Source organism: Orbicella faveolata, unplaced genomic scaffold (assembly GCF_042242905.1).
Source record: "Orbicella faveolata isolate gen_17 unplaced genomic scaffold, um_ofav_v1 contig_35, whole genome shotgun sequence".
In the NCBI taxonomy this organism is placed as follows: domain Eukaryota; kingdom Metazoa; phylum Cnidaria; class Anthozoa; order Scleractinia; family Merulinidae; genus Orbicella; species Orbicella faveolata.
In genome coordinates this window covers 3,388,141-3,415,279 of record NW_028301564.1, presented here as the reverse complement: position 1 = coordinate 3,415,279, position 27,139 = coordinate 3,388,141, and the positions used below count along the sequence as shown (strand labels likewise).

Genomic DNA, 27,139 nt, shown 5'->3' with positions numbered 1-27,139 from the left:
GTATACCGAAGTGATTTAATGCCTTTCAAGTCCTGAAGTTATTTTCGTTTTTCTTAGGGTTACTTGCGTCATTTTTGCGCGCTCGACCAATACTAACGTCTGGCAGGCAATCGTAGCGCGCGCTACTGAGTCTCGGAAAAATTGTAATAAGCCACCCTCAACGCTTCTAGGTAATATGCTTCTGATGCGACTTACTGACTGACTGACTGACTGACTGACTACTGACTAACTGACTGACTGACATACATGGACAGACAATCAAAATGACAGATATAAACGACAGAAAGAATGAGAGAATAATAAAAAGTGAGAAAATATTTTGAAACAAGTAAACAAACTCTATTAGGACATGGGACAATATTATTGCTTGAGCAGGTAAACGTAAATTAAAATCGAACAACCCTTAACATAAAAAAGACAACACCATACCTACTTCAGGTTTATTTCTTGCCAACACTTACATGTATTAAATGCATCATTTCATATCATGATCCTAAAGAAACATTTTAAGGCTTCTTTGAGCCTTTGAATTATAGCGTCGTAATATATTCACAACATTGGATAAAAACATTTCAATTGGAGAGAGTCACAGGTTGGGGGTTTGCTCTTTGCAGCCATCGTTTGAGTAATCGTCACACAACACTCGAGAGAAACATGGCGTGACAATCTAACCAGCTGTGAGGCACGTGACTTAAAATCACGCGCTGCGACCTGCGCAACGCGACGTGTCACGTGCATGGTAAAGAGCAGCATCGTAACTACATTTTCCTTAGCATTGTACATAATTACGACTAGCCAAAGCTTCTCAATTTTCACATTATCAACAATACATTATTAAATAAAAATCGATAATGAACCGATGTTAAAACAGCGTGTTTTGGTTTAGGTAGGGGCTGATCGTCCCCGTCAACACCTGTGGAAATGTCAAAGGAATAGGAAAGAAGAGGGGGGGGGGGGAAATAGGAGCCTCGAGTTCCCATTGGGGGGAGGTCCGACTGTGACTCTTAGCAAAAATAATGCGATTTCGACCCATCTCATTATTAACAATCGCGAGCACAGATGTGACAGTTTTTTGGAATACCAAAGCTCGTTCGATGGGGTAACGACCACGACTTTGATACCAAAAAATTGTTTTCAGATGTCTACAAATAAAGCTATCTAACCACTCTAAACTCTAAACTCTAAATTCGCAAAGCCAGCTTACAGTGAGTCTAGTCTCGGTATGCACGTAAGAAAGAAATCAACATATTACAAGGTCTGATTCTCAACCTCACCCTGGGAGCGAGGTTGTCCGATTCTTGCTCTTTTTTTGTACACTAAAATATATCCACTTACTGTGGCAAGTAATTTATCAAGAAGTAAACCACTGAAGGTTTCCATAGCTCCTCTGCCCTCCCCACTCTACAATTTTACAATAAACGGTTCTACAGCGCATTATTTTCGTGAAAACCAAACGTTGTCTTGACCTTATGAGTAAGCTTTGAGACCATGCCCACACTACGCCGGAGAAATTTGAAAACGGCGTTTTCACTCTCAAAAAACGCAACAATCAAGGTCATTTTGGACTTGCGTTTGAGGAAAACTCGGGCAGGGACATCACGTGATTATCGTGACGTCATCGTTATTAAAAAGCTCCGTTTTCAAAATGTCTTCCGTTCACACTAAAACGCAAAGGCGTTTTCAAATTACTCCGGTTTGAAGAGCGTTTCGAAAAGTTCCGTTTTTAAATTTCTCCGGCGTAGTGTGAATGGGGCCTGAGGTATAGTACATATCGTGAATTACCTGTAATCAGGTTATTTATTGACTTAATTCATCTGCCGCAGTGCAGTCGACTTTGCTACGGTGTTCGAGTCTTAGTCTAAACGATATTTTCGTGTTTTCACGAGAACTAGCGAGCTTCTTTAATATTTCTATTACTCTAAGTTTTTTTTCCCCAAGGTCGTTTCGACGAGTGTCTACTACAAATTTTACCCAAAACTGAGTGATCAAACTATCCATTCTTATTTCGGTCGACTCGCGCATCATTATTTGCAGTTTACTCCAAATCACACGCAACGAGCTCTTTTTGGGTTAGCACCTTCTGTTGTTCATGATTTTGTTGTTGCTGATGTTGTTGGTGTCGCCATTGTTGTTACTGGTTCTACTTGAATTGACACAACAAATACACAGGACTACACGTGCTAGGGAACTACCTAGTCTTGTAATGCTCATAACTTCTTTAGTCTTTCCAAAATGTCCTGCGCTTCGTCTTCGAGTTCCTCTTCGGTCTTATCACCTCCACGTTTGGCATCTCTCCTCCGCCTGGAGGGAGCGGCGGGTTGATTGCCATCATCATCGATTTTGATATCTACCGCGTTATGCTGCTGATCGATCGCGTTCTGCGCTTCCATTATTTTCTGTATTGGTATATTCGTGCGAGTCCGTGATCGACGCAAATCCACAGGGCGAGCTGAAAAGTAACGACATCATTTAACAAGTTAAGGGCCCATTAACCGATCTTTTCGAGCCGTTGCTAACGAAAATTTATTCTCATATAACCTCATCATTTTTAGTTAGTTCAGAGTTATTTCATGCGTTTTAACTTTTTCATGATCAGTAACACTAGTGATGACGTCATCAGGCCACGCCCATGGTCATGTGACTAATACTGAAAAAACGCAAAGGCTCCCATGCAAATTACTTTATCGGGATTTCTTTCATTGATTTAACATTTTAATTTAAATCCTCATTACGCTATGCATAGATTTTGTTTCATGTTTAAAAGGTCAGATTTTGAGAGAATTTCAAAATATTAAAAAATTCGTAATTTTCTGAAAAAAGCATGATTTTGAAAAAGGTATGCATAGCTATCTTTCCAACGTTGGCTTTAATCGAAATCCGTCGAAAAAGGCTGGATTTAATGAAAAACCGTGTTTCCTTTAGCATTAAAGAGACCGGAAGTGCGCGCGATATATATCGGAAGTGAAAAATTGCGTGACAATGTGTCATTTCGTGACAATATTCGTGACACACGTAATCTTACCTTTCTTGCCACCCGCCTTTTTTCGTGCGGGTCTGGTAGGATCCCTGAATGCTGATCCAGTGTTGAGCGCCTCCATGAGGCCGTCTAACACCCCCTCTTGATCATCATCTGCAGTAAACAAAGCAAAACATGTAAGATCTCAGCAGGAACTGGCTTCAACTTTGTAGATCATCAGAAATGGTCTAGTAAGGCCCTATTAGGGGTTTTCGGCAAACGGGATATTTAGGCAAGAAATTAACGGGATACAGGTTATATGGGGGAAAAATTAATGGGATATGGGATATTTAGATCAGATAAAACGGGATATCGAGAGGCAAATTTTTGCAAAGACCAAAAATTAGGCCAAAAATTAACGAGATGTGGGACATTCAGACCAAGACCGTTGGTGACTATCCCATACGTTTCAGGATTATAGGGTTTCCTAATAGGCTTTCCAAAATTTTTATCACAGGTCAATGCCATCTGTTATAGCGTTACGACCCCAACAAGGAAAAACATGTAACGATGCCAGGCGCGGAAAAACTTTATTCTAGATGTTACTAGTTTCAAGAGTCTGTGATGGGCGGGAAAACGGTAACCGCAGGAAAAACCTGCGTAATTACGACCAAGCGCGGGAAATTATGCAACCAGCGCGTAGCTGGGATAACAAGTAACCCGGTGGTACAAAGGGCGGGAAAACATGTGACGTAAGCCATGCCAGGCGGCGGGAAACATGCAAGCTGTGAAAAGCGCGGGAAGGAACAAGTAAATCACAATTACTTACTGACACAGCTTTCAAACAATATTTTGGCTCTTTTAGGCAAACACTACCACAATTTGAATACAAACCAGCATTCATGTCCACAACAGGTTTTCGTTTGGATTTTTCAGCCTCCATTCGCTTCTTTCTTTCTTTTTCCTTTTCCTGCAATTGAAAAAATCTCGATTGTTTAGGAAATACGGTCATTTCAAGACACTGTTCGCGGACACTTTCTGGAATTAAAATAAGTCGATAGGATACAACTTTTCATTCTATTTCTTAAAGCGATCAAAATCCTATTTTCTTACAATATCAATATATTGACAAGCAGACAGGTGATGAAAATAGAGAACATCATCAACTAGCAGATATTGTCTTGGGCCGGGTTGTTCAAAGCCCGATTAAGCTAACCCAGGATTAGTGAGAATTTTGATTTCAATTTTGTAACTTTTCGGCGAGGTTTTCTGTTTGTACTATTTGTCTTTCAGTTTTGAGTTTTAATAATCTTAAACTGCACAATACATAAGCAATGAAAAACATTTTTATACAAGAAAAATTGATACTTTGGTTAACTTTTAATCTTGGGTTAGCGTTAACCGGCTTTCGAACAACCCGGCCCTGATGTATAACCTAATTCTCAGAACTAACAAGGAAACAAATGTCCGGGTCGGCCGGTTGTTATAAAGCCGGTTAACGTTAACGCAGGATTAAAATTTAACCAAAGTATTAATACTTCTTGTATAAAAATGCTTTTTACTTCTTATACTTTGTGCGGTTTGAGATTATTCAAACTCAAAACTGAAGAACAAAAAGGAAAGAGACAGAAAACCCCACCGAAAAGTTACAAAACTGAAATCAAAGTTCTCGCTAATCCTGGATTAACTCTTACCGCTCGCTCCTTGGCTTTTCTATCTTTTTCTTCTTTTTCTTTCCGCTTGGCGTTGTCCTTTTTGGCTTTCTACAAAGACAACAAAGAAGGACAGAATCAGTTTCAAGGATAAAGTTCTACTTGGTTATATTTCGGTTACAACGGAATGCTTACAAATATTTTAAACGAAAATGGTTGAGAAAGCAAGCCCTCTATTGGGAAACTTCAACCAAATCGACCCTATCAGTCGAGTTAGTCAGCAAAACAACGCACAAACAGTCAACCTGAAACGGTTGATCTCAAAACACGCAAAGAGACTTCACAATAAGTATACTCTATCTCAATTAATGCTGACATGCGTAATATTCCAATTTCCAATGACATGCCATTCCAACCGTGCAACGTAAATTGAAATTACTAAAAATTGCAAATATCAGTTAAAGAATCTTACTGTGAAAACACGTGATAGGTGCAAATTTACTTTTTCCCATACATTAGTCTGCGCATATTCAACTACCTGCAAATCAAATCGTCGACTGCTATACCCTAATAAGCCAATCAGAAACAATGATTCCGAAGACGTAAATTCAAAATTCGCGCCTTTTTCTTTGACGTTGGAAACCTTTCCTCCCTGAAAGCCAACCAGCAAGAGCTGTTTACGCTGTCACTTAAACACTATGCAGCAAATCACTATCAATGTATCATCTACCCTCACCTCAAAGAAGTCCAGGAAAGTTTTGATGTCACCAAAGAACTCTTCCATGGTGGTCTTCTTGACGTCCAAGCAGAAATACTCAACCAGTTCCTTGTACATGGTGGTCATGTTTTTATGCATCTCGACCAGAACATCGACTTGGTCTTTGGCGCTGCTGTAGAAACTGTGAGCGCTGTCAAGGAAATAACTTACGTCCCTTCTCTTAACTAGGTATTTCTAGTCCACGGCTTTAAAACTTTTGGAAAGAGCCCACTCTCTTCGCAGTTCCATTTATCCCCCGTTCAAAAGTTCTTATCAGGACGAATTTCCCGGGTCAAACTACGGTCACGAAATGCCCCTGTTCTCTGAGAAGTGTTGCGTGACAACCAAAGTAACGCTATGGGGGAAGACTACTTTGAGACAGTATTTAAAGTTGGAGGGGTATTTTAAAAGGATATCTTCATAACAGGTAGAAACTGATCGTCAGGATCGTTAAGCGGTTTGTATATTTCCAGTTCTTTTTCAAGTTTCTTCAGGTTTCCCTGCATTGTGTTAATCGACTTTTGCAGAATTTCATCTGACACTAGAGATGGCAAAAACAAAAACAGAATGTGAGGGCAAATATACACTCATTGAATTAGTTAAGTAAAGTTCAGTGTTAAATATAGCCTGCATCGGACCAAACCTTCCCATACCACCCAAGCTTATCTCCGATTTCCGTAACATAAAGCGGCAAGGAGTATTTCTGGTTCACCCTCCCCCTCTGGATGGGACGCTAGTCCATCGCAGGATAACCCCCTGCAGTAAATGCGTAGGTACCATTACAGCTGGGTACCCAAGAAAATAACGGGAAAAAGGAACTCGAATATTACTTTAACTAACGTGACACAACTCAAAAGAGACTGCGTGACAGTTGAATGTACTTCTCGTTACCTCTTGCAGCTTGCTCCACGTGAGTCAACTCGTTTTCAAATCCTGAAATCTCGGGATATTTAGTTTCTATGATGTCTTCAAGAAAATGAACCAATGTTAACTGGCCGTCCATGGACTTGGTTGAACTCAGCTGCAACGTAAATAGAGCTCGAGTAGGTTTAAAAACGTTAAGAAGATCAAGACCGCGGGAGGAGCGTTACGTGACGACACTAAAAAACGGCTGCGAGGGAGACTACAGGGCCTCCCAGTAGCAGAAATTACAAGAAAATTAGAATACTGTAAAGTACAATAGAGGTCTCCCATTACACTTGTGTAAAATACCATTACTTCAATTTTCTGATTGGCATTTTTAATTGCCTTAGTGCGAACGACGGGGAAAAATCAATCAAAAACTATGCGTAGTTTGGCAGTTGGTACGATGCGTTTAGCCATTGAAAGACTAAGCAAGCTTCGAGTCTTGCTCTGCCATGTTACTTTGTCACCTTGGCTAAAAACCCACCCTAAACGTTGCTTTGACGGTAAATGCAAAGCACGTTTTCTAGCGGTTTGTTAAATTTATGGCGCAACTAGACGTTCGTGAAATTCTTACTTTAGTGAGATAGTTCATCTCAAATCCCATTGAGCCCTCGTTTCGTGAGCCAGAGTTCATGTAATTACCCATAAGGAGCACAAGTTCGAGAAACTTGGAGAATTTCGGGCTGGTCTTTACTTCCCTGCAAGCCGCTGTCGCATTTACAACGTTCTGCAAAAAGATAGAAATTCGTTATCAATGATTGTAGACCGGCATGATTAAGAGTGACTAAAGCAGGTCCACACTAAAACCGCACAGCCAACGTGTTCAAACTCCGCCGGTTTGAAGAGCGTTTTCGAAAAGCTCCGTTTTCGTGACGAATTAGTGTGGACGGCTGGCTCAACTGCAGTGGTTAAGCTACGTTTTCAAATTTCTCCAGCTTGTGTGAACGGGGCCATAGCTCAGCATCTCTCTTCGCTTCAGTAGTGGTCTCTCCAGCCTACATGTATGTTCAATTTAATCCGCACAAATTCAAGTTGTCGAGGTCGTAAAGAAAACGAATTCTCACCAGTTGAACTATCCAAAATGTATAGAAACATCAGGAGAATTTTCAAGTTGATCTCCGCACAAAGAAAAAAATGATAATTCTCTTAAGTGGGGAGTCCAAATGTTCGGTAGCCTGAGAAAGCTTTAACTTGCCTGGGAAGACCGTGGATGGAAATAAAAATGCGCAATAAGAACTTACTGGTTTTATGTCCTGCATGTCTTCAGGAAACTTCATCTTGAATAGAATCATGTTTAATCTTTGTTCCAACTTTTTAATGCCGCTAAGCTGAAAACAAAACAGTTGAAGAAATAAAATTAAACGTGAAAGACCTCCAATCAATTATATATATGAAACATGAAGCTTAATAAGAGAACGTTCTTTCGCGAGTTGAACGCAGCTTAGACTTGCAACAAGTTGACCTTTTCTTAATCCTTGCCTTATTTATCTCCCTCGAGCGAATTCAAGCGACGAAGTCGCGAGGGCGAGCGCGAGCGAGGTAAGCCGCGAGAGGCCCAACGGAGAAACCAACAGGCCAGGGAAGAATCCTTGGAAAGAACTTATAGAGTCTTAACGCCGCTGTACACGTAAAAATTATACAAAACCACAACTTCAATCATTCCCAATGTAATCTACTGGTGTTGAACTGACTTTTCGAGCTGAGAACCCTTTGAATTTTGAGGACAAATTGAACTGGTCGTTTGAAGAAAACTTTTCAAACTCGTCAACAATTCATCCACTTTCAACATGGGAAATCATCACTGTGACGGTGTTTGGATATCTGATCTTAGCATGGGTTTTTACTCTTTCATTTCTTCGTTTTCTCCTTAGTTTTTCGATTGATAAGATATATCAAGCACTCAAGACAGTGTTTGACCACATGGCCAAACAACTCTGTTTTCAGTGTTTCGAATGTGGTCAAACACAATCTTTCGTGTTTGATGTGTAAACACCAACTTACCATGCAGGCAAACTGTTCAGGATCACTCAGATCATCCAAGTTATCCTTCATATTGCCAAGTTGTTGCATCTGAGAAAGACAGGAAAAAAGAGATCAAGTGATCAAAATGTTGAGATTGTAATGAAAAAAATTTTCACAACTTAGATTGAAAAAACATGGAAATTAGGAAGGAAAATTAATATTCTGGCCAGAGATTGAAATAGCTTCGTTGATTCAAAACAGTTAACGTGTTCTACATCTAATTTTGTTTGTTTGTTTGTTTATTTGTTTATATCTGACCTGTTCTGGTGATGGAAGATACTTCAGCAAGGAGTTGATGGCGCTTTCTGTCAAAACCACCTGATCACATTTTAAGATTAACTTCTTAACCTCCGTGTGTGGTAATTTAAGCGAGCCGAGGAAAATTGCTGTGTGAAAATAAAAACAAAATTATCAGCAAGCAAGTATTTGCTGTATAAAAAAAAATCACATTTGACCATAACCGTAGCCGGGCTAGCGATGGTAAAGCACTAGTCTTAATAAGGGAACATTTATTTACAATATTTGCCTCATTAGCATAAGCGATATAGTTTCTGATCAAGCTTGAAAAAAATATCAGTCCTGAATTCTCAAGGAATTTGAATCGAAGTATAGAATGCTTTATTGCGACGCGGGTTTAAAGACTCAAAATTTCACAAAGAATGTATGAACTCATTAGCGCTTTTGGCACCCAGAAATTTTATATTTTTCTAGAAATCCAATTTATCCTTGAATATTACACCCCAAAAATCGCACTCATTACTAAATTTCACAAGCTCTTTCAATGTTTGGATTCAGTTCAAGATTAAACTGCACTCGAGGTGCTACCCGCGGCGTAGCTCAAAAAATTCCTTGAAGTTACCATGGAAATGAATGCTACTACTTTTTGGCACTCTTTCTCGATCAAGCTTTCCAACTTAACCCTAGCCCTGGACCGCAACCCTTCAGAACAAGACTGATTCCGAACTGCCAGTCACGGTAAGGGAGACTGAACTAACGCCGAAACCTCATAACATGTTTCCAAAACATTTGTGGTACTTACATAAGTTTTGAGCGCTCTTTGGGTCAATGACCTTCAAATCTTTGCCCTTTTTCTTGGCAGCTGCTTTCTTCTCCAGCCCTTCTCCATCTTCTTTCTTCTTCGGAGCACTTTTGGCAGCGAACGTTTTCGTCAGTTCGTCAAACAAACCAGGTTTTTCCAACTTGTCCTCCTTCGTTTTTGCCCAGAAAGTATTTTCAGTGAAGTTCTTCATGTTGATCTGTGAAGCAGACAATATCAAACAGCTGACATAAGCACCAGACTACACTGACCGGCATGACATTTCAACAACTAGTTCTGAAGTAACTAAGAGCATTACCCATCCCCTGAATTAGATGCTAGCCCATCAAAAGTTACGCGTAGATTACCCTTTGATGCTAGCTCCAATCATTCTTTCAACTGATTATTGAAAATTCCTTTCACTGTGTACTAAGGCCTCGTCCAAACTATGCCGGAGGAATTTGAAAACGGAGGTTTCACTCTGAAAACGCATCAAATGTTTTTAGTCCACACTACGCCGGAGGAATTTGAAAACGCAACATCACCGGTCATTTTGGATTTGTGTTTGAGGAAAACTCGAGCAGGGACATCACATGATTATCGTAACGTCATTGTTTTCGAAAAGCTCCGTTTTAAAAATGTCTTCCCTCTGTATTCAAAGGCAAAGCCGGCATTTTCAAATTTCTCCAGTTGAAGAGCGTTTTCGAAAAGCTCCGTTTTCGTCACGGATTAGTGTGGACGGTAGGCCTAAGCGTAGAAAAAAAAAGGTGCGTTTTTAAATTTCTCCGGCGTTGTGTGAATTAGATGCCAGATCAAGACAATATCACCTAGTTGATTGTCTTCTTTCTTCTCGTCACATATTGTTTGTCAGTGTACCGATTATGTAAGGAGAAATTAGATGTCAATGGGCCGGCACACACCTTGTTCCAGTTAGCTCGTTTCAACTGCACTTCTTGTTTGTACTTCTTCTTTGGTGCAACACCAGGAGGTAGAACGGGCACAGGCGACCCAAATGGAGGGCGGGGTCCCATGCCAGGGAATGCTGGTGGAGGGGGTGCCCCACCTGGAGGAGGGGGTGGAGGAGGAGGACCACCACCAGGAGGGGGCGGGGGAGGAGGTGGGCCACCACCCGGGAATGGTGGTGGGGGAGGTGGTGGTGGGCCTCCACCAGGAGGGGGCGGGGGAGGAGGTGGGCCACCACCCGGGAATGGTGGTGGAGGCGGTGGTGGTGGCCCACCACCAGGGGGTGGCGGTGGCGGTGGAGGTGGGGGTGGTGCTGCACCACCTGGTGGGGGTGGGGGAGGGGGCGGACCACCTGAAAAACAAAAACATAATGAATTTGAATTTCTAGCTCTCATCCAAATAACTGTTGTGGCAAATGTCCCAAAACATACTTTTCAAAAATAAAATGGTAGAACAAAATGGTGACTCTGTATACGATGTCAAACACCTTCCTGATGTTGAAAGACTTTTAAACTTTTGAGTCTGCATTGCAAAAAGGTTAGCAGAAGACTACTTAGCTAAAACGTTTGCATGTTATACAGCAAATTATAATTCAGTACGGTCTGCTTTTCAATATGCATGCATGGCCACACACTTTAATTTTAGTATTAATCTTTTATTCATCCCTAATGGAGTAAACCTCTGTTAGCTCAATGTCTAATGACAACTTCATATTTAGAAGGGTAATTTATTCTATTTTGGCTTTTATTTCCTTTTTATAGATGTGAAATTACGTATGTTTAGAATTAGTTTGAGTAAACTTTGTGCGCTTAATTCATTCCCTGAACTCCACTGAACTGATGACTCAACCCAACTGAGATTTGTGCAGTGTCTTGTATTGCATTGGTTCATTGCTTCCTTTTGAATTTTGCATCCAAGTTACAGACGCTCTAAGATTCCACACAGATCTGCTGTTAAGCTATCTACTTACCAGCAAAGAATTTGTGAGGTTGACTCTCTCAAGCAGGGAAAGAATTAAGCGTGCAAAGGAATTTGTTTACTCGGGTTAGTTTGGTATGTAAGCATCTTTTACATTTTACTCACTTGCTGGAACAAAAGAAGTTGAAGGAGGAGGAGGAGGAGCAGGTGGTGGAGGAGGAGGTGCAGAAGATGGAGAAGGAATAAAGCAAACTCGAGAACGAGGAGGAGCAACACCTTCAGTTCTGGGCTGTGATTGGCTGACTGATAGGAAGAGATGTTAGCACCAGTTACAATTCAAATTAAATGATTATTTTACTGCCATCAAACATTTAGGTTTGTGAAAAAAAAATGAAGTGCCCAGCTGCTTTAAAAACTTTGCTTAAGTCAGCACTGGTTATGGTACAGGTGTATTTCACAATAATTTAACTAATTTAACAAAAAAAAAAAGTTACGTCAAAAATATACATTCAAGTAAATGCATGTAGTTAAGTCGCCATTTATTATCACTGGTAACAAATTTACAACTATTATTAGATTTTAATTCAACAGTTATGACAATTACTGTTTAGCATAACTTCATTAGTTTTTACCTTAAAGTATTTAAATTTGCTGGACTTTTTTCTTGTGGATTTACATTATTTGAAGAGGGTGAGGAGTTTCAAAAGTTTAAAGTTGTCCCCATAATGCTCATCACTTTAAATGAGAACTGGGAAAGCATAAGAAGCTTTACAATTAAATGCTGGGAAATTATCGAATAATAGTTTGGTGGTAATTTATGATTACACTATATGGATTAAATTAACAATGGAGACTTAAATTTTGTGACAGAAACGGCTGGTTGTAAACTCATTAGAATCTCTGATTAGCTTGTACTTTTATCACGTGCATAGCATATTATATGGCCAAAATAATTATGAATATTATTTTTCAGTAGTTTGTATAGTGTGATCGTCCGGGTGAGGGTAGTTCTGAAAAGAAGTGTTGTTGGTGGTGGTGTCAGTGTTAAAGGCAATACTAGACAAAGAAAGCACAGCAAATAAATGAAATATCATTTTTGACATCAGAAAATAAAATTCATATCTTCAAGCTACTGTGTAATTTTCAACTAAAATACAGATAAAAACACTAATAGGCAAATGTTGAAAGTAGCAACCACACAAAATACGAAATAACATCATCAATATCCTCACTAGTGACATATTTTTATGAGAGGTGGATTGTCTAGCAAAACACTCATGTCTTAATGATGGTTTCATTACAGGATGAAAGGACTGTAAAGCTGAGGAAGATTCACTTTTAGTAAAAAGAACACTTTTTGTGATTTGTCTGGTTCTAAAGCACAAGCAAATGGCATAAAGAACATCCTTACCTCCTCCTCCGCCACCTCCTCTTTTGGCCTAAAAGAAAACCAAACCATTTGTATTCAGTTATAAAAGCCTGGACAGTCTTAAAACTTTGACAGGGGAAGAGACTGTGTTGCACTGAAAGAGAGCATCCAAAGCCAAGAAAGAAACCCTTACAGCTTGCAGATTCATTTCTTGCATGTACAAGTATAGTTACATCCTTTGTTGAAAACGAGATGTGGCAAAAAATGGTAGAACTTAGAGTAAGGGCACTTAAACTACAAACACTTGATACTTTTTTTTACATTGTTTAGGTGACTGTATAATGAAGGCTCTTCATATAATGTACAAGAGTAGCATTCTTACAACGAAAATATGCTAAATACTCTTGTTTACATGTACATGAAAAGCCTTCATGTCAAGTGTTCATGTTTCAAGTGTCGCTGTGAACTGTAGGCATGGAACATTATTTTGATAATCCTGCTCATAGGGAGTATATCAGTGTATCAGGACTGTCATACATTTATGCATCATGTCACTCTGCAGAAAAACGTTAAGCACTTCTTAAGGGACATAACCAAAAGAATCAATTGATAAATCTTCAAAAAAGCCACTTGATAAAATTGGAAAACTAATTATACGAAACAAGTGAATTGTAAGAGGCTTCTCAGGCTTTCAACCTTCTTAACAGCCACTGAATGTTTCATCTCCAAGCATTTGCTTCCTCCAGTTTCACTGCACCAAACTTGGGCCAGAGAGTTATGGAAACATTGAACTCTACAATCTGCTGAGCGTTGGGATTAATACAATGTGTCATTTCTAGGTCACACATACTGAATATCCCTTACCTGTTCTTGTGCTTCTGCCAGCTCTTTTTCCAGGCTTGCTATCTTGGTTTCATAATTTGTTGAAGTCAAGGTGAGTTTAGCTTCACATTCCTGTCGCATTGTTGTTTCAAGTTCCAACTAAAAAATAAAGAAAACAAGGAATTTACAATAGGAAGGTAAGGGACAGTTCTTAAAAAGTGACTTGAACAAAGGTATTGAACATTCATCTCCACAAAATCCAGCTTGGCCTTTAATATTTCTTTTAGCATTCAGTTCTGAAAATTTGTTGTTACGAACAGTACATTATGTAAATCAACGCAATATCCTCTAGGGTTATTCTTTTTACCTGTCCACTTCACAGTATGCATGTGCCATGTGTTACTGTCGCCAAACAGATGATGATCCCTGTTGGTATTATTATAAATTATTATCATAAGGGTAAAACAGTGACAGTAGCCTCTACATACCTTGGTTTCAAGCTGTATGGATTTTTCTGCCGCTTCCTCATACTGTGCTTTCTCAACCAGTGTTTCTACAAAAAGAAGTGAAACCCAGTGAAATTTTAAACAACAGACTTTACAAAGTACATTCAACAGGTCAGAACATATCAACATATCACCTGCCCTTTAATTTAACAGCAGAAAAGTATCTTGTTCAGTGCAAAACTACCATAGGATCACTGATATGATGAAAGTCCAAAGCCTACATAAACAGTAAGTCTGTTAATAACACTTAACTCACCAATGAGGGGTTCTACATCGATTTCCATTCTTTTTGAAGCAAAGTCAGGATCTATTCCACCTCGGTGAAGGACAATCTGTGATATGCACTCTTCAATTAACTTGTAATACTGAGGTCTGTGGAAAAAAATAACAGGGGCAAAACAGAACCTAAACAAGAAGAAATCTGGTCTTGACTTGAAAGGTAATTACAGTAGGTATGCTGACTCTTCTGGATAATCTAGGATTTTATGGATATTGGCAGGGGTAACTTGCAGCCTTCCAAATGTGACACCAAATCCATGGGCCGGGTTGTTCGAAAGGTGGATAATGCTTTCTGCCGGATAAATCACTATCCAGCTGATAGCGTGGTTTGCTTAGTTAACTTGTCCACTGGATAGTAATTTATCCAATTGATATCATTATCCAGCCTTCACAAAACTGGGGCTTGGTCTTTTCCTAGGCCCTAAGCATTGTCGCGTGCAGTAATTTGCAGGCAGATTCTCAAAACCAAACTGACACTGAGGAGTGAATGACACCAATGAAAGTTTGAAACCACTAAAATAAACATACCCCCCAACCTTTCACAAAAAAGTCCTAATCACCAATATTTTCAATTATTAGTTTATCAGTCTTTCCTCCACCCTAAAAAAAAATCCTCACCACCTTCCTTTAACTTGAGTACCACCTAGCCTGTGAATACAGCTACCTCTTACTGCATGTCTCTCTCACAAAAACACCAAACCAGCCAGGAATGATGCAGACAGCTACATTGACAGGCTAAGTACTAGCTTTCCATTTCCATACAAAATAATGTAATGCTACAATCACTACTAAGTTTTCACGCTACCTGGCATGAACATCGTCCCTGATGAGTAACAGATGCTGTAGAATGGAGAGGAACATGGGTTCTGATGGGGTGTCCTGAATCAGGTTTGTTATAATCTGGTAGATCTCATTTCGGTCCCTGATAGGTCGTCAAGGAAGAAATAACATAGTTTAAGGACTCCTGTTGCTGCTTTTCATTATTTTCTGGACCAAAAAGCAAACTTTTGGTCTCATAGATGGATGGCAGATACTGATATTTCAATAGTCATGAGTTTCAAATCCTACTGAATTGAAGATTATAACAGAAAAAAACCGGTTGTTCCTACCAGACCCAAAATAGACACTCCGATTACATATTTTGGGTAAAAATGAGGGTAAAAAAGTGTTCCAGGTAATTCTTAGTGAAAAAGTTATCATTGTAAATACATGCAATTCTACCAAGCAAATGCATTATGTAGTTTCTTAAATATCGCATTGTCAAGGATACTCAAAATTAATTTTTATATCAGTAAATCTCTGCTGGAACTCAGTGGTATCGTCATCTCGATGTTCTTCAAAGATGTCTAACTGGACATTTAGATCATCATTTTCCAAATCTCTGAGATCCTAAAAGATACAAATAAACCACTAATTAGTTTTTACTCTTGTTATTCCTTTATTGTTTGATTAAATTGTTGGTACTTTTTATAGCTAAACAGACAGACAGACAAACAGACTAGGGAGTAATGAATTCATATGAGTTTATCATTTGATATTGTTCCAGGTAGTGTTAGTTTTACAGTGGAATCCTGATTTTTTTGAACCTCCGAGGTAATGAAAATTGGTTCAAAAAATCAGATAGTCCAGAAATCGAGGGTAAATTTACACTGTTTGACTAAAGAGGGAAACAACTTTTGGTTCGAGCTATCAGGAGGTTAAAAAAACTGGGGGTTTGAGAAATCGGGATTCCACTGTATTATTTTTTTTTTCTTCAATCAATGAGATTTGATGTACATCCATGTGAGATAAATGAACACCTATCTTTGATGAGAGACCTACAACTAATACACCCAGACAAATATTTCAATTTTGAAAAATGTTTACAAGTAAATATTTACTGAACATGTATGTACACATGTACCTGCAAAGGATCATTCAAGCCTTCTCTGACAAATTCATTTCTCAGATGTAATCTAAAATCTAAGTCATCTGGTGTACTGACAAGTGCATTGATGAGTTGAACACAGGCCACCTGCCGAAACAATAAACAAAGATCAAATTTGCAATCTACCCTGTGAACAATAGTCTAGTATCTAGAGTCTAGTATCCTGAAATAAAACCAAACACATGCAATATTTTATCTATTTACTGCTAATCCAGGGGATTGGTAAAAATTTCACAAACAGTCAATCTACATGATTGTACTGAAACAAAAACTGGCCCACCGCATAAGCTGCCGTCAGACTTTTAGACAAAAATGACCCATTAAAGACTGCTGAAAGTCAGAGAAATCCCTTAACAACAGCTCTGTTTTTTTTTCTAGAAAGTGAATTCACTGTAGAAAAGGCTTGCAGTTGATATAGCAAGTGACCTACAGTCTTTCACATGTTTATAGAAGGTCAATAACAGAGCTGCAGCATTCACTCACCTTCTATTAAACAGGTCAAATCATTCCCAAGACTGGTAGGTTACATGCTATAACAACGGGAAGCCTTTTGTTAATAACTAAATAAGGCAAAGTTGTTTACCCACGGGGACCTTCTTGATTCTTCTTAACTCTTCTTAATTCTTCTCAGGCATTTTAGTACAATAATTTACTAATAATATGACCATTGTTAAAGAGCCTGAAGCTTCACCTTGAGATTGGTGTGATCATCATCCAATGCTACAACTATCTTACTGAATCTTCCTCTTTCTTCAAGCTCTCCACAAACAGTGATTGCTTCAAGAGCCTTATCATGACTAAAGAGAGGAGAGAGCCATCAATAATAGAGCTTAAATACAAATTACTCATTCTGACTCTTAGGTACAACATTTAACCTCCACTCACAGAAAACCTACAGAACAAGTAAGTACATTTCACATCTTGGGACTGTTATAAGAAGCTGGCTGCCAGTGAAAATCACCATATAGTTCATAATTTCAGCAAGCTATTTCAACAGAAAACCCGCCTACATGTACTTCAAATGTTTTCACAACCCTGCATCAGAAGTGATCTGAAAAAGCTGTTGGCCTTCCACACCAAAAATCTGCAAAAAAATCCTTTGTATTTTCTGGCTTCACACCATTTCCAACAAGTATCTGCTTATAAATATACAGTGCAAACAGGTGCATGAGTATCACCATCATGTATAGATGATGGCAATGGAAAGGTCATGACAACAGGAGGGAGAGAGACTCTAAGACGTCACTCCACTGAACACCAGAAGGGAGTCACAAGCAGGGCAGCCCCAAAAATACATGGTGATGCACTATAGAGACAGAGATGAGAGGCTTGAACCACAGCTGGGGCTCCATCTAAAAGCTGGCTTGGGACAGACAGCTGTGGAGGTCCTTTGTGTACCAGCGGACATGGTAGACATCGAGAGTTGTACAACAAGACATTGTCAGGCTTAGATCAATGATCTTCTTCATTCTCATCACCTGTCTCCTTGAGAATGTATTGCAATTGTAGGGAGAAATGAGATTTTTTTATCAATCTTGAAAAATAAGGTCAACTTACTTCACAAGGCACACTGCTGCCATGAGCTTGACGACATCTGCCATCATACTTGCATAATTAGGATCCATTGACCTTGCCAACAAAGTCAATCCATCCTCGCCTTTTAACATCATATTGAGACCATACTAAGGATTGAAATAATGACAACATCAACTATTTTACCAATGGCATAATTATCTAGCACATGTATACACATGGTTTGCAGAAAATATAATACGTGTATAATTACAGAACTCTTTATGTTAGTATCAATTTTGCTAAATTAAATGATTTTTGACTTTTGGTCCCACTAAAAACCTAAGCCATCTAGTGGATTGGCAGAATCAGGTCTGAATGCAAAAGTTTAACAAATCGAAATCAGTTTTTTATGAATCTGTCCTCTTATTGATGATAAATTGGGTCAGAACGTTTTCAAAGTGGCTGGGGAACCACAAGTCGCAGGTGAGTCGTTCTGCAGTAAACTTTGACAATGCTATGACAAAATTCATCATCAATAAGAGGGCAGACGCATAAAAAAACTGACGTCAATTTGTTTTTTACAATAACAAGACCCCACAATGGTCAAATGCCAAGAATAAATGAGGGGAAGAGACACCATAAACTTGCTGTAAACAAAGATAAGTGAATTTTGGTCAAAATGACGCGACCATTGTCAATAGCTTTTCTCGCTTCTTGATTGGCTATTTAAAAAAAGTCCATAAAATCTCATTGGTTAAAAAGTTCACAGTTTGACAGTTGAAAGTTGAACTTGAAAGCTTGCATAAATTAAAATTTTATCCGCCTGGGCCAATCAGCATGCAAGAAATTAGACAGTCATTGTAAAAACTAAGTTTGGCACAACTGTAAGCAGCGTTTGAACTAGCACTACAGAGAGGACACACTTAAGTTACCACGGCAATCAGGTACATGTATGTGACTACTTTTGTTCAATCAGTTTTATGTCAGCCTTAAGCAAAAATATCATTTGCAAGAAAGTTTAACACTGAACAATAATAAATTAAATATTCCTTTAAAACAAACCTTGTTGTTCATGAAGGCCTTCAAACATCTCACACATTCGTGTTGAATTCGTTTATAAATGTCCCCTCCCCTGGAGCAGGATTCTCGTAGGTGTTTAATTAAACACTGAAGACCTTCTTCACCAAACTCCTGGATCCAACTGAACATTTACAAGAAACAGTTAGTGATAAAAAAGAATTTTACAGCAGTATCATGTTATACAAGCTTGATTTTAATACAAGTCACAGGCATCAGATAATAATTACACTGTGAGTACCAGTATTTTTTTATGAAAACTCAAACATACCCAAAGACATCAAAAGATTTCCTTTGATGTTCTAAGTTTCCAGAGAAATTTTTTTCACATTTTTCAGTCCCAGACCCAACAAAACGCTGAGGCCAGAACTTTCCTAGAGAAAGCGTATTATCCTTTCTCTGCATTGGTTTGTGTGCCCATAATTTATTTTTGCCAGGCGGGGTGTCAATTAAGGCTGTTTAAAAGCTCATTTTTTTTCCATTGGGAATGAGAAATTGGTTAAAGTGCACCTAACCCCCAAATTTTTTTTTTGCTAAAACAAATCTAGACTTTATTTGAAGCATTTGGGCGAAGAAATTTTTGAATTTGGTTGAATCCTCGATTTTCTATGCCCTTTCAAAGTCGCGATTAAGTGTTTCACGACCACGTTTTAGGGAGTCTGGGGCGGCGGTACCTGATGATGTCTACCCAGGAACCAAACACAATAGCGCCTCAGTCAACTCACTGTATTTGCTCGAGAAAATAGAATGCAAAACTAATCGTTCCGATGTATTTTGGGACTAAAACGTCCAAGTTTTGTCTCAGAATCATTTACTTTTCGTCACTGGAGTCAGAGTTAAGTTTCGATTTGGAAGGCTCCGAAATAAACTTCGATCGAGCACGTTCGACAACTGTGAACTCACTGCTTAGAGCTTTGAGAGCAATTTACAATATTTCAAGTGACAATGGGGAAGACGTCTTTGCGGACGAGCTGCTTGTATATTAGGAAGGAAAGCTAGATACGAAGTGGAGGAGCAGGCAAACGAACAGCAGGAAAGAAAACTCAAGGACTGCTTTGGATGGTAATTTCGTCAACTAAATATAAGATTCCCACGCGTGTTTATAGCCCGTTTACATTTGTCCTTACCGAGAATGTATTTTGTCAAGGTTCTGTTAAATCCAGTTTGTGTTTTACTTTCAGTTGAATGCTTCATGTTTATAGGAGCGACGTACGTGTTGCAGTTTTTGAGACTTGATGACCTCCAAAACATTGGCTTCGATCGATTGAAAATCGTATTGTTTGGACCTGTATTTTTGAAGCTGCGGGAAGCAAGGCGGAAGGAAACATTTCATACAATTACCGATTTCACATTGTCACACGTTTTAAGTCGTAACTCCAAATAACCAATGTAAATTGTTCTCAAAGTTTGCAGTGAAATTCGTCGGATAAGCGAAAAGGATGTGTTCCCTAAGTGGTCCGCAGATAATGTTACGCGGTCATATTTTCAACGCCATTGCACAGAATCTTTGTCACACTGCTGATTTCCAAACCTTCGAAAAACTCTGTGAGTCTAACAATTTTGTTATCGTGTAATTCTAGAGGATTAATCTTCGACTTTCATCTAAATCGAAAGAGAAATAAGTGTTGGTTAGCGGCGTACAGTTGCGATCTATTTACGTATCCGTATAACGCTTCTTGATCATGACCGGATCACACAACTTTGCCAGTTATGTTATAAATACTGCGGGATTGGAAGATATAGGTTGTCGGTGGTATTTCTACAAGTTGCTGGTTAGCTTTAAGCAGAAAATTTATGAAAATAGCGTTCGAAAGTCTGCGGAACAAATTCCAGTGAGAGTTCTTCAATGGTTCTCACAGATTCAGTTCGCTTGTTTCGGTTCGACAAAATCAACCATCGTTTACGTCTTTATTGCACCATTAGCCGATCATCGTCAGTAAATTGTACAGTATATCTTTCTTTAAATCTGGAATATTGCTGCACCAGCCGATAGCACCTCTGGAAGGCGTTTCTGCGCACTTTTCGAATGTGTATTGCACCATCCTGAAGGAAATGAGAGGAAATGAGATATCCAACCTTCCTGGGTAGACGTCACAAGAGCCGCTGGACCCATTCTCCTCAAACTCGGTCGTGAAACAAAATGGCGGTGTTTTGGAGCTATTTTCGAGATTTCGTCATGGCACAGAAAATCGAGGATTTAACGGAATCCAAAAATTTTTTCGCAGAACTATTTCAAATAATAAGTAGATTCGTTCTAGCGAAAAAAATTTTGGGGGTTAGGTGCACTTTAATAGGCATGAGATCAATGTTTTTGACCTACGAACATGAAAACTCTCAATTACAGTTAGAGAGTTGCAGAATTTTCACTCATTTATCTTTCAAGCTACAGTGGAACCAGGTTAAAACGGACACCAAAGAGACATGCAAGTGTCTGTATTAAATCATCACTACCTCTATTATACTTGTAAACATCTTCATAGTACAGACACTGGGTCAACCTACCTGAGTGGTCTGCCTGTAAGAGACACTCGAACTGACTGCAGTGATTTCAGTAGGTGTTCAGCAGACACATCTGTTCTCTGTAGCTCCTTCACGTAATCATCTGGTGACGTCAGACCAGCATGTGAAGTTTTCTTGTTACATAATTGAAGAAAAAAATAATTATTATTGTTAAGACTATTTTTGGATAAAAAGATGTTTCTACTAATATCTATTAGACAAGCACATTTATGCCTGAAGGCAACTTATGACTGCTGTTAGATGTTACATGTACAACTTTGTCATGTAACTTTGTCAACTTCAAATAATAATTAGCGCCTGGATGCATTCCACTTACATTCCACTACAGCACATGGATTCTTTAGATCCATACTAACAGTCTCCTGCTTATAGCATTAATTTACCTGGGAAGCCATTTGTCTTCTTTTAAAACTGCACAGCATGTCCAGCTTGGTTGCCATGTCTCTGTTACGAATGGGTTCTCGGAGACTTTCTGACAAATTCATATCTTCCTGCACATGAAAACAAAAAAAAATGGCAAAACAAGGCTTAGTCAATAAACAGTCCTGAACACTTTTCAGCTTCCAGTCCCGATGAAAACAAATGAGTTCTACAATAACTAAATTAAACTGTCTACATGTATGTATTCTGAACCTAAATGTACTTTTGTTACATGTATATTCAGTATTACTAATTTGAGAAATAAAGATATTGCATGTAGAGAATTCTAGAATTAATGCCACCTGTAAATAACAACAAAGTCATACATGCTAAGCTTGACTACCACTCTACTAAATCCTACAACACCCCATTTTAAAAGTATGCCAACTGCAACAAAAGAGAACACACAGACTTCCAGATTCCATGATTTCCCAGTCTGAGAAAACTAGCAGCTCACACTGAACCTTCTAAAAGAGAGGGACTGTAACAGCCCTATGCAACCCATTTGCACAATATTAACAAAGGACTGACAATAATAATAATGACGATAATGATAATGATGATGATGATGTTTAACTGACAACTGTTTAGCCTTTGTGCACTCAATTCCTCTCTGATTCAAGCAACTGTCATATTTGACCAAAATAATTCTATAAGTACATGCTGATGATACAATTTACACTAGCTTTATATAGATCTGTGCAGCATGTCTCTTTGATCGTTGTCTGTTTGATTGCTGTCTGTTTGCTATTTTTAAATTATACTTGCTAATTAACCATTAAAATCCCAGGAGTGATCAAAATATAAGTTCTCATCACACTACCAATACATTATCAACCAAACAGATGATGAGAATAAAGAAATTCATTATCTACAACCAAATTCTCAGGACTGACTTTGAAAGAACTGTATATCAGTCAATAAGAGGAAATGACATTTTGAACTTAAGACTGAAAGGATTAATATTAATCCAATACACAGCATTGATCTCCTGTAGAGCTGTGTTATCCATATGGAATTTTCTAATCCAAATCTAAGGCATCACTCAAGCAGCACAGGAATTGAAAGTGGAACAAAGTATTTCCTGTTTAATTTAGTCCCCGAGCGCAGGACTTGCTAAGCTTGGCTACTACTCCCATGATCAAGTAAAAATAATCGTCATAGTACTCTAGAGATCATTAAATGCATTTATGCATGAAAAAATCAATTTGACACCTTGTGTGCCTGGCGTAGAAATAGAACATGACTTAACATGCAAAAATGAGACAGAACTGCCTAAACTTGCTCAACCAACATATTTTTTTTAATAATACAGTAACTGTTATTAAAGGTCCGGTAATACGGGCGACATTTTTCTTCAACTTGTCTCGCAACATTGTTGCATTGCAAGCTGAAACCCTCTATTGCACGTATTACCACGTTTGTGATTAAGTTATCTCGCAGCAAAATACAGTATTGCAGGTTGAGGCAACATGTTGCACAAAGTAGACTTGAGTTCTACTTCCTGCAACAAATTTAAGTTTTGCTGCTCGTATTGCCACTGAAGCTACAACTTGTCTCGCAACAAATTTGAATTCAACCCTTGTAATTGGCTGTCACGAAGCGCAGGAAATAAAAAGACATGGCAGATGGTGAAGACGAGCCTGAATTCGAAGTAGACCAGTACCGGAAACTCTCAGAAAGTCATACATTTGCCCTGTACAAAGACCTTGAGGGCTATCATAGTCTTTGGGACACCTCGTTTGTCCCTTCAAAAACAAGCAGCAAAAAAGGCAAAAGGCTTGGAAGAACTGTCGTAAAAATACAACTTTCGCCTTGCTATCTGAAACGACACTGAGCTTCATACTGAGAGAACTTTGCTGGCACTGAAAATTAAGAATAAAATGTCGGCCAGAAGTCGAAGTGGAAGTTCATCGAAACGCTAAATTATATGAAAGAAGGAGCCATCTTTATTTACACACGATTGACCAATTACACATGTAGAATTCCGCAGACTTGCAACACTGTATTTTGCTGCAAGACAAGTTGGTCACAAATGTGATCATACGTGCAACAATGTGTTTCAACTTGCAATGCAACAATGTTGCGAGACAAGTTGAAGAAAAATGTTGCCCGTATTACTGGACCTTAATAGTACTAATTGTTGTGGCAACCCCCAGAAATGCAAATTGTGTTCACAATTCATTAACTACTAGTGTCAGAAATGGTTTCGAAAATTATCAATAACATTATTAATAGTCTTACTTGAAAATGACATAATGCATGACAGAAAGTTTGTTTAAAGCTTCAGATATTTTTAATGACCTTTTCTCTTGATAAAGTATTCGCTGATAAGGTTAACAAGAATTAATACTTTTATTATTGTTCATCCTTCCTAGAAGCAGGGTCATCATTTTGTAAGTGATTCAATGTACTAATGTACAATGAACTAATGTCGCAAGCCGCGGCGAAAATGTCATTGTTCATTAAGTTTCAAAAAAGTTACCTAATTTCTGCAAATGAAACCCGCCCACTGACACCTCCGAGCATTTCATAAAATACTGTTTAAACTGCGAATAAAGTGGAAAAGGGAGCCTCAATTAAATGCAACTTGCACGAATATTAAGAAAAAAAGAGTGATCCCGCAGTGACACTGCATGAAAAGAGATACAATTTATTAAGTAATGTGTTTCAAATATTGAATTTGGTTCAATGTCGCCTAATATCAACTGTTTTAATCACACATCGATAATTGGGCAAGATTTGTATTCCGCACGCAGAAATGGTAATTATACCTGCAGCTAAACTTAGCGCAGATCAGAGATAGTTTTTTCTTCACCAGAGAAAATGGTCCAGACATGAATCTTAACACGTTGTAGCGAATTTTATAAAATTAAATCATTCCTATTTCAAACCGGCTATGACACATAAAAGATCGTACCAGAAATTTCGAAAACAATTTGAGAATTTCATGCATGCATTTTCATAATAACACATCGCCCGAAGCTCTGATAATTTCTGCACTTTATCGCGATCGAGATAATTTACAGCCCGAAACTTTGTAAAAGATCTCACCTAAAACACGATCTCCCTGTGACTTACCAACATCTTCTCAAACATTTTGTTAAACTCCTCAGCCGGTGCATGTTTAACCCGGTCGATCTCATCCTCCATGTCTTGGTCAAATAGAGGTTCTTCTTGTGTGCTGCGCAATCGTTCTTTCACCTTGTGCCCATTGACATCTTTGTCCTTGCTCTTTTTCGTCTGTTTTCGCATGGATGTTATGCGATTCAGCTAAAAATAACGAGATGTCTCAGTCAGTATCGCAGCTTTTGCAGCAAATTTGTATTTAGTGAACGCGAAAGTCATATAATTGACGACTCAGCCGTTAGCGAAAACAAAAACAACATCGGGTACTTGATACTTACAATCCCGCCGCCTTCCTTCGGGGCAGGATTCAGTTTGTCACCCATCTTGCTTTCACGTGTTACGACAATGCGACCAAAACAACACGTCTTCCAAAAATAAATGCTTTACATGTCTTTGATTGCCTCTTTAGCACCAAACATCCCCTGCTTGCAAAGCGAAAATAGTAGGAATAACGACCACAATTCACGCATGCGTAAACTTCCGCCTGCGGCTCCCGTGAATCACTTCGGGTTGCAGTTGTTTGCGTGACTTGAAAAAAGTCGAAAAGAGTTTTCTTTTTATTCCTCCAGTTTGTTTTGTATCCCAAAAAGACAGGTTTTAATGCCCCCCAAAATTAGGGCATCTCTTAACTTAGAGTTTTTTATTGCTTTCATCATTCAAATGAACCCGTTCCACTGCTGGTGAATATTTACTTTCAGATGGTCACGCAACATGGAATTCCGTTTTGCCTGACCTAACCGCAGCCCGGTAATCATGCAATAGCTTCTTTTCGTCAAGCACAAAAGGCTGGAAAAAGTTAAAAAGGGCGGAAGAAGTTACTCTCATGCAGTCTAAGATTATCAATATTTTTATCATAACTTTTGTATCATAAAAATCAAAACATAACGATCTGAAAGATGGCAGACACAAAATGAATCGTGCTACGATGACGTCATTATTTCCGGGTAAAATGGCATTCAATAACAATACCTTAGATCGTGCTTTTGCGTGAACGCAACATCCGTTATAAGGCTTACAGCAACTATGACACACACGATTTGTTTCATCGAACAATGCTTTAGTAAACCATAACCCAGAACACTCAATGCCCTTCAATTCAGGTCAACAGTGCGAGAAAAAGTATCTGAATGATCTTTTCCATGGCAGCATTCCACGAATAATTTCGAATTTTTAAGACGATGACATGCGGATTTATTGCGGGCTGAAAATACTTAAGCATTGACTAATCATTTAAATTTGGCTCGACGTCTCCGTGGGTTTTCTTGAGAGCCATAGAGTGCCATGTATAGAACTGGTCCTATATTCGTTACAATTCAGCATTCTTATTGGTCCCCTGGACAGTCCGAATTTTGCATTGCGGATCACATCGATGATTTGCACCGTGTAAAAAGTCTGGGCAACAATTTTAGCTGTACCTCTAAAACCATTTCAACCGTGTAGAAAAGAGCCATTGCTTTAGTAATTATCGATCTGATAATTGAAAACTGCTGTTTTAGTATGTTTTGGTAAAAAATTATCGTGAAAGAGATAGATGTGAAAGCTATATAGACAAATAGATACATGAATAAATCTAAAAATCTCTTTAAGGCATAACTCTTTAAAGCAGCCTTACAATTTGCTAAGCTAAGGTATTTACAACTGTTAGAGTTTAAGTCTAAGATTCGAGAAAGACTCCATTGGCTCCTTTAAATCTTCTGTTAGAAAATATTTTTTGTCCAAAAACTCTTAGCTTAGTTTTTAGTTGTTCATATCTAGATTTAGATTTTTTAAATTTTTATCTTTTATCATATCTTTAAATTTTAGCTGTATTCTATTTTGTAATTTTTATTATCTTATAAGTGTAAATAGTTTTTAATTTCTAACTTAGGATAGAGGGCCACTGGTTCGTCAGTTTTTTACTGTTATGTGTTGCCCTCTATAAATAAAGTTGTTACTTACTTACTTACTTACTAAGGAGTTCATTCTACTGAAGCCAACCGGCTCTTCTTACAAAGGATCGTTGGTCGTGGCTGTTCTGAATAGCGGAACATCTAACTTATTTACGAGTGGACATCGGCTTCAACTTCTTCAGTTAGAATCAGTGTTGGAAAATATTCAGTGATCCTTTGCGTATTTTGATGACTTTAAGCTTATGGCTCGTTCATAGGCAAGAGGTCAGCTATCTCCGTCCCCATATTTATTCGTCGGAGACAAAATTCATTCGAGGACATGCTACCTAAGCCTGAATTTCAGCTGCGAGTAGATGACCAGAGAGGACATGTGATTTTCAGGCTAATGTTAATTATGTTTACCAGTGCGAAGAACTTTACTGGTTCTCGCCAAGAGATTATCATCTCTTGTTCTCGCACAATTAATCGTTTTTTGG

General features: G+C 38.6%; 1 protein-coding gene across 2 annotated transcripts; it reads right to left on the bottom strand.

The window, feature by feature from the left end:
• Positions 1-426: 426 nt before the first annotated feature.
• LOC110048696 (protein diaphanous homolog 2-like) lies at positions 427-25,250 on the bottom strand. Of its 2 annotated transcripts, XM_089272911.1 has the most exons (28): positions 25,053-25,250; positions 24,727-24,918; positions 21,609-21,716; positions 21,208-21,338; positions 18,691-18,829; positions 17,671-17,795; positions 16,805-16,910; positions 16,090-16,200; positions 15,457-15,575; positions 14,992-15,108; positions 14,164-14,279; positions 13,890-13,954; positions 13,444-13,560; positions 12,622-12,649; positions 11,376-11,513; positions 10,250-10,644; positions 9,333-9,549; positions 8,552-8,679; positions 8,273-8,341; positions 7,513-7,599; positions 6,846-6,998; positions 6,257-6,386; positions 5,782-5,906; positions 5,345-5,509; positions 4,651-4,719; positions 3,851-3,926; positions 3,023-3,130; positions 427-2,449 (listed from the first exon to the last, which is right to left on the bottom strand). In XM_089272911.1, the coding sequence occupies exons 1-28, from the start codon at positions 25,095-25,097 to the stop codon at positions 2,208-2,210; spliced, it is 3,621 nt and encodes a 1,206-aa protein (XP_089129037.1). In that variant the 5' UTR covers positions 25,098-25,250; the 3' UTR covers positions 427-2,207. The 2 variants fall into 2 exon arrangements, with proteins under 2 accessions (XP_089129037.1, XP_089129038.1); XM_089272912.1 differs by lacking the exon at positions 11,376-11,513.
• Between the last annotated feature and the right edge of the window lie 1,889 nt (positions 25,251-27,139).

What these genes read in the sequence shown, in the direction of transcription:
- LOC110048696 (XM_089272911.1), bottom strand. Translation starts at nt 25,097, where the DNA reads ATGGGTGACAAACTGAATCCTGCCCCGAAGGAAGGCGGCGGGATT. An exon ending in GCAGCAGTGTGCCTTGTGAA is followed by an intron (nt 16,911 to 17,670) that starts GTAAGTTGACCT and finishes TCCTCTCTTTAG; the next exon opens with TCATGATAAGGCTCTTGAAG. An exon ending in AACTTCTTTTGTTCCAGCAA is followed by an intron (nt 10,645 to 11,375) that starts GTGAGTAAAATG and finishes TTTGTTTTTCAG; the next exon opens with GTGGTCCGCCCCCTCCCCCA.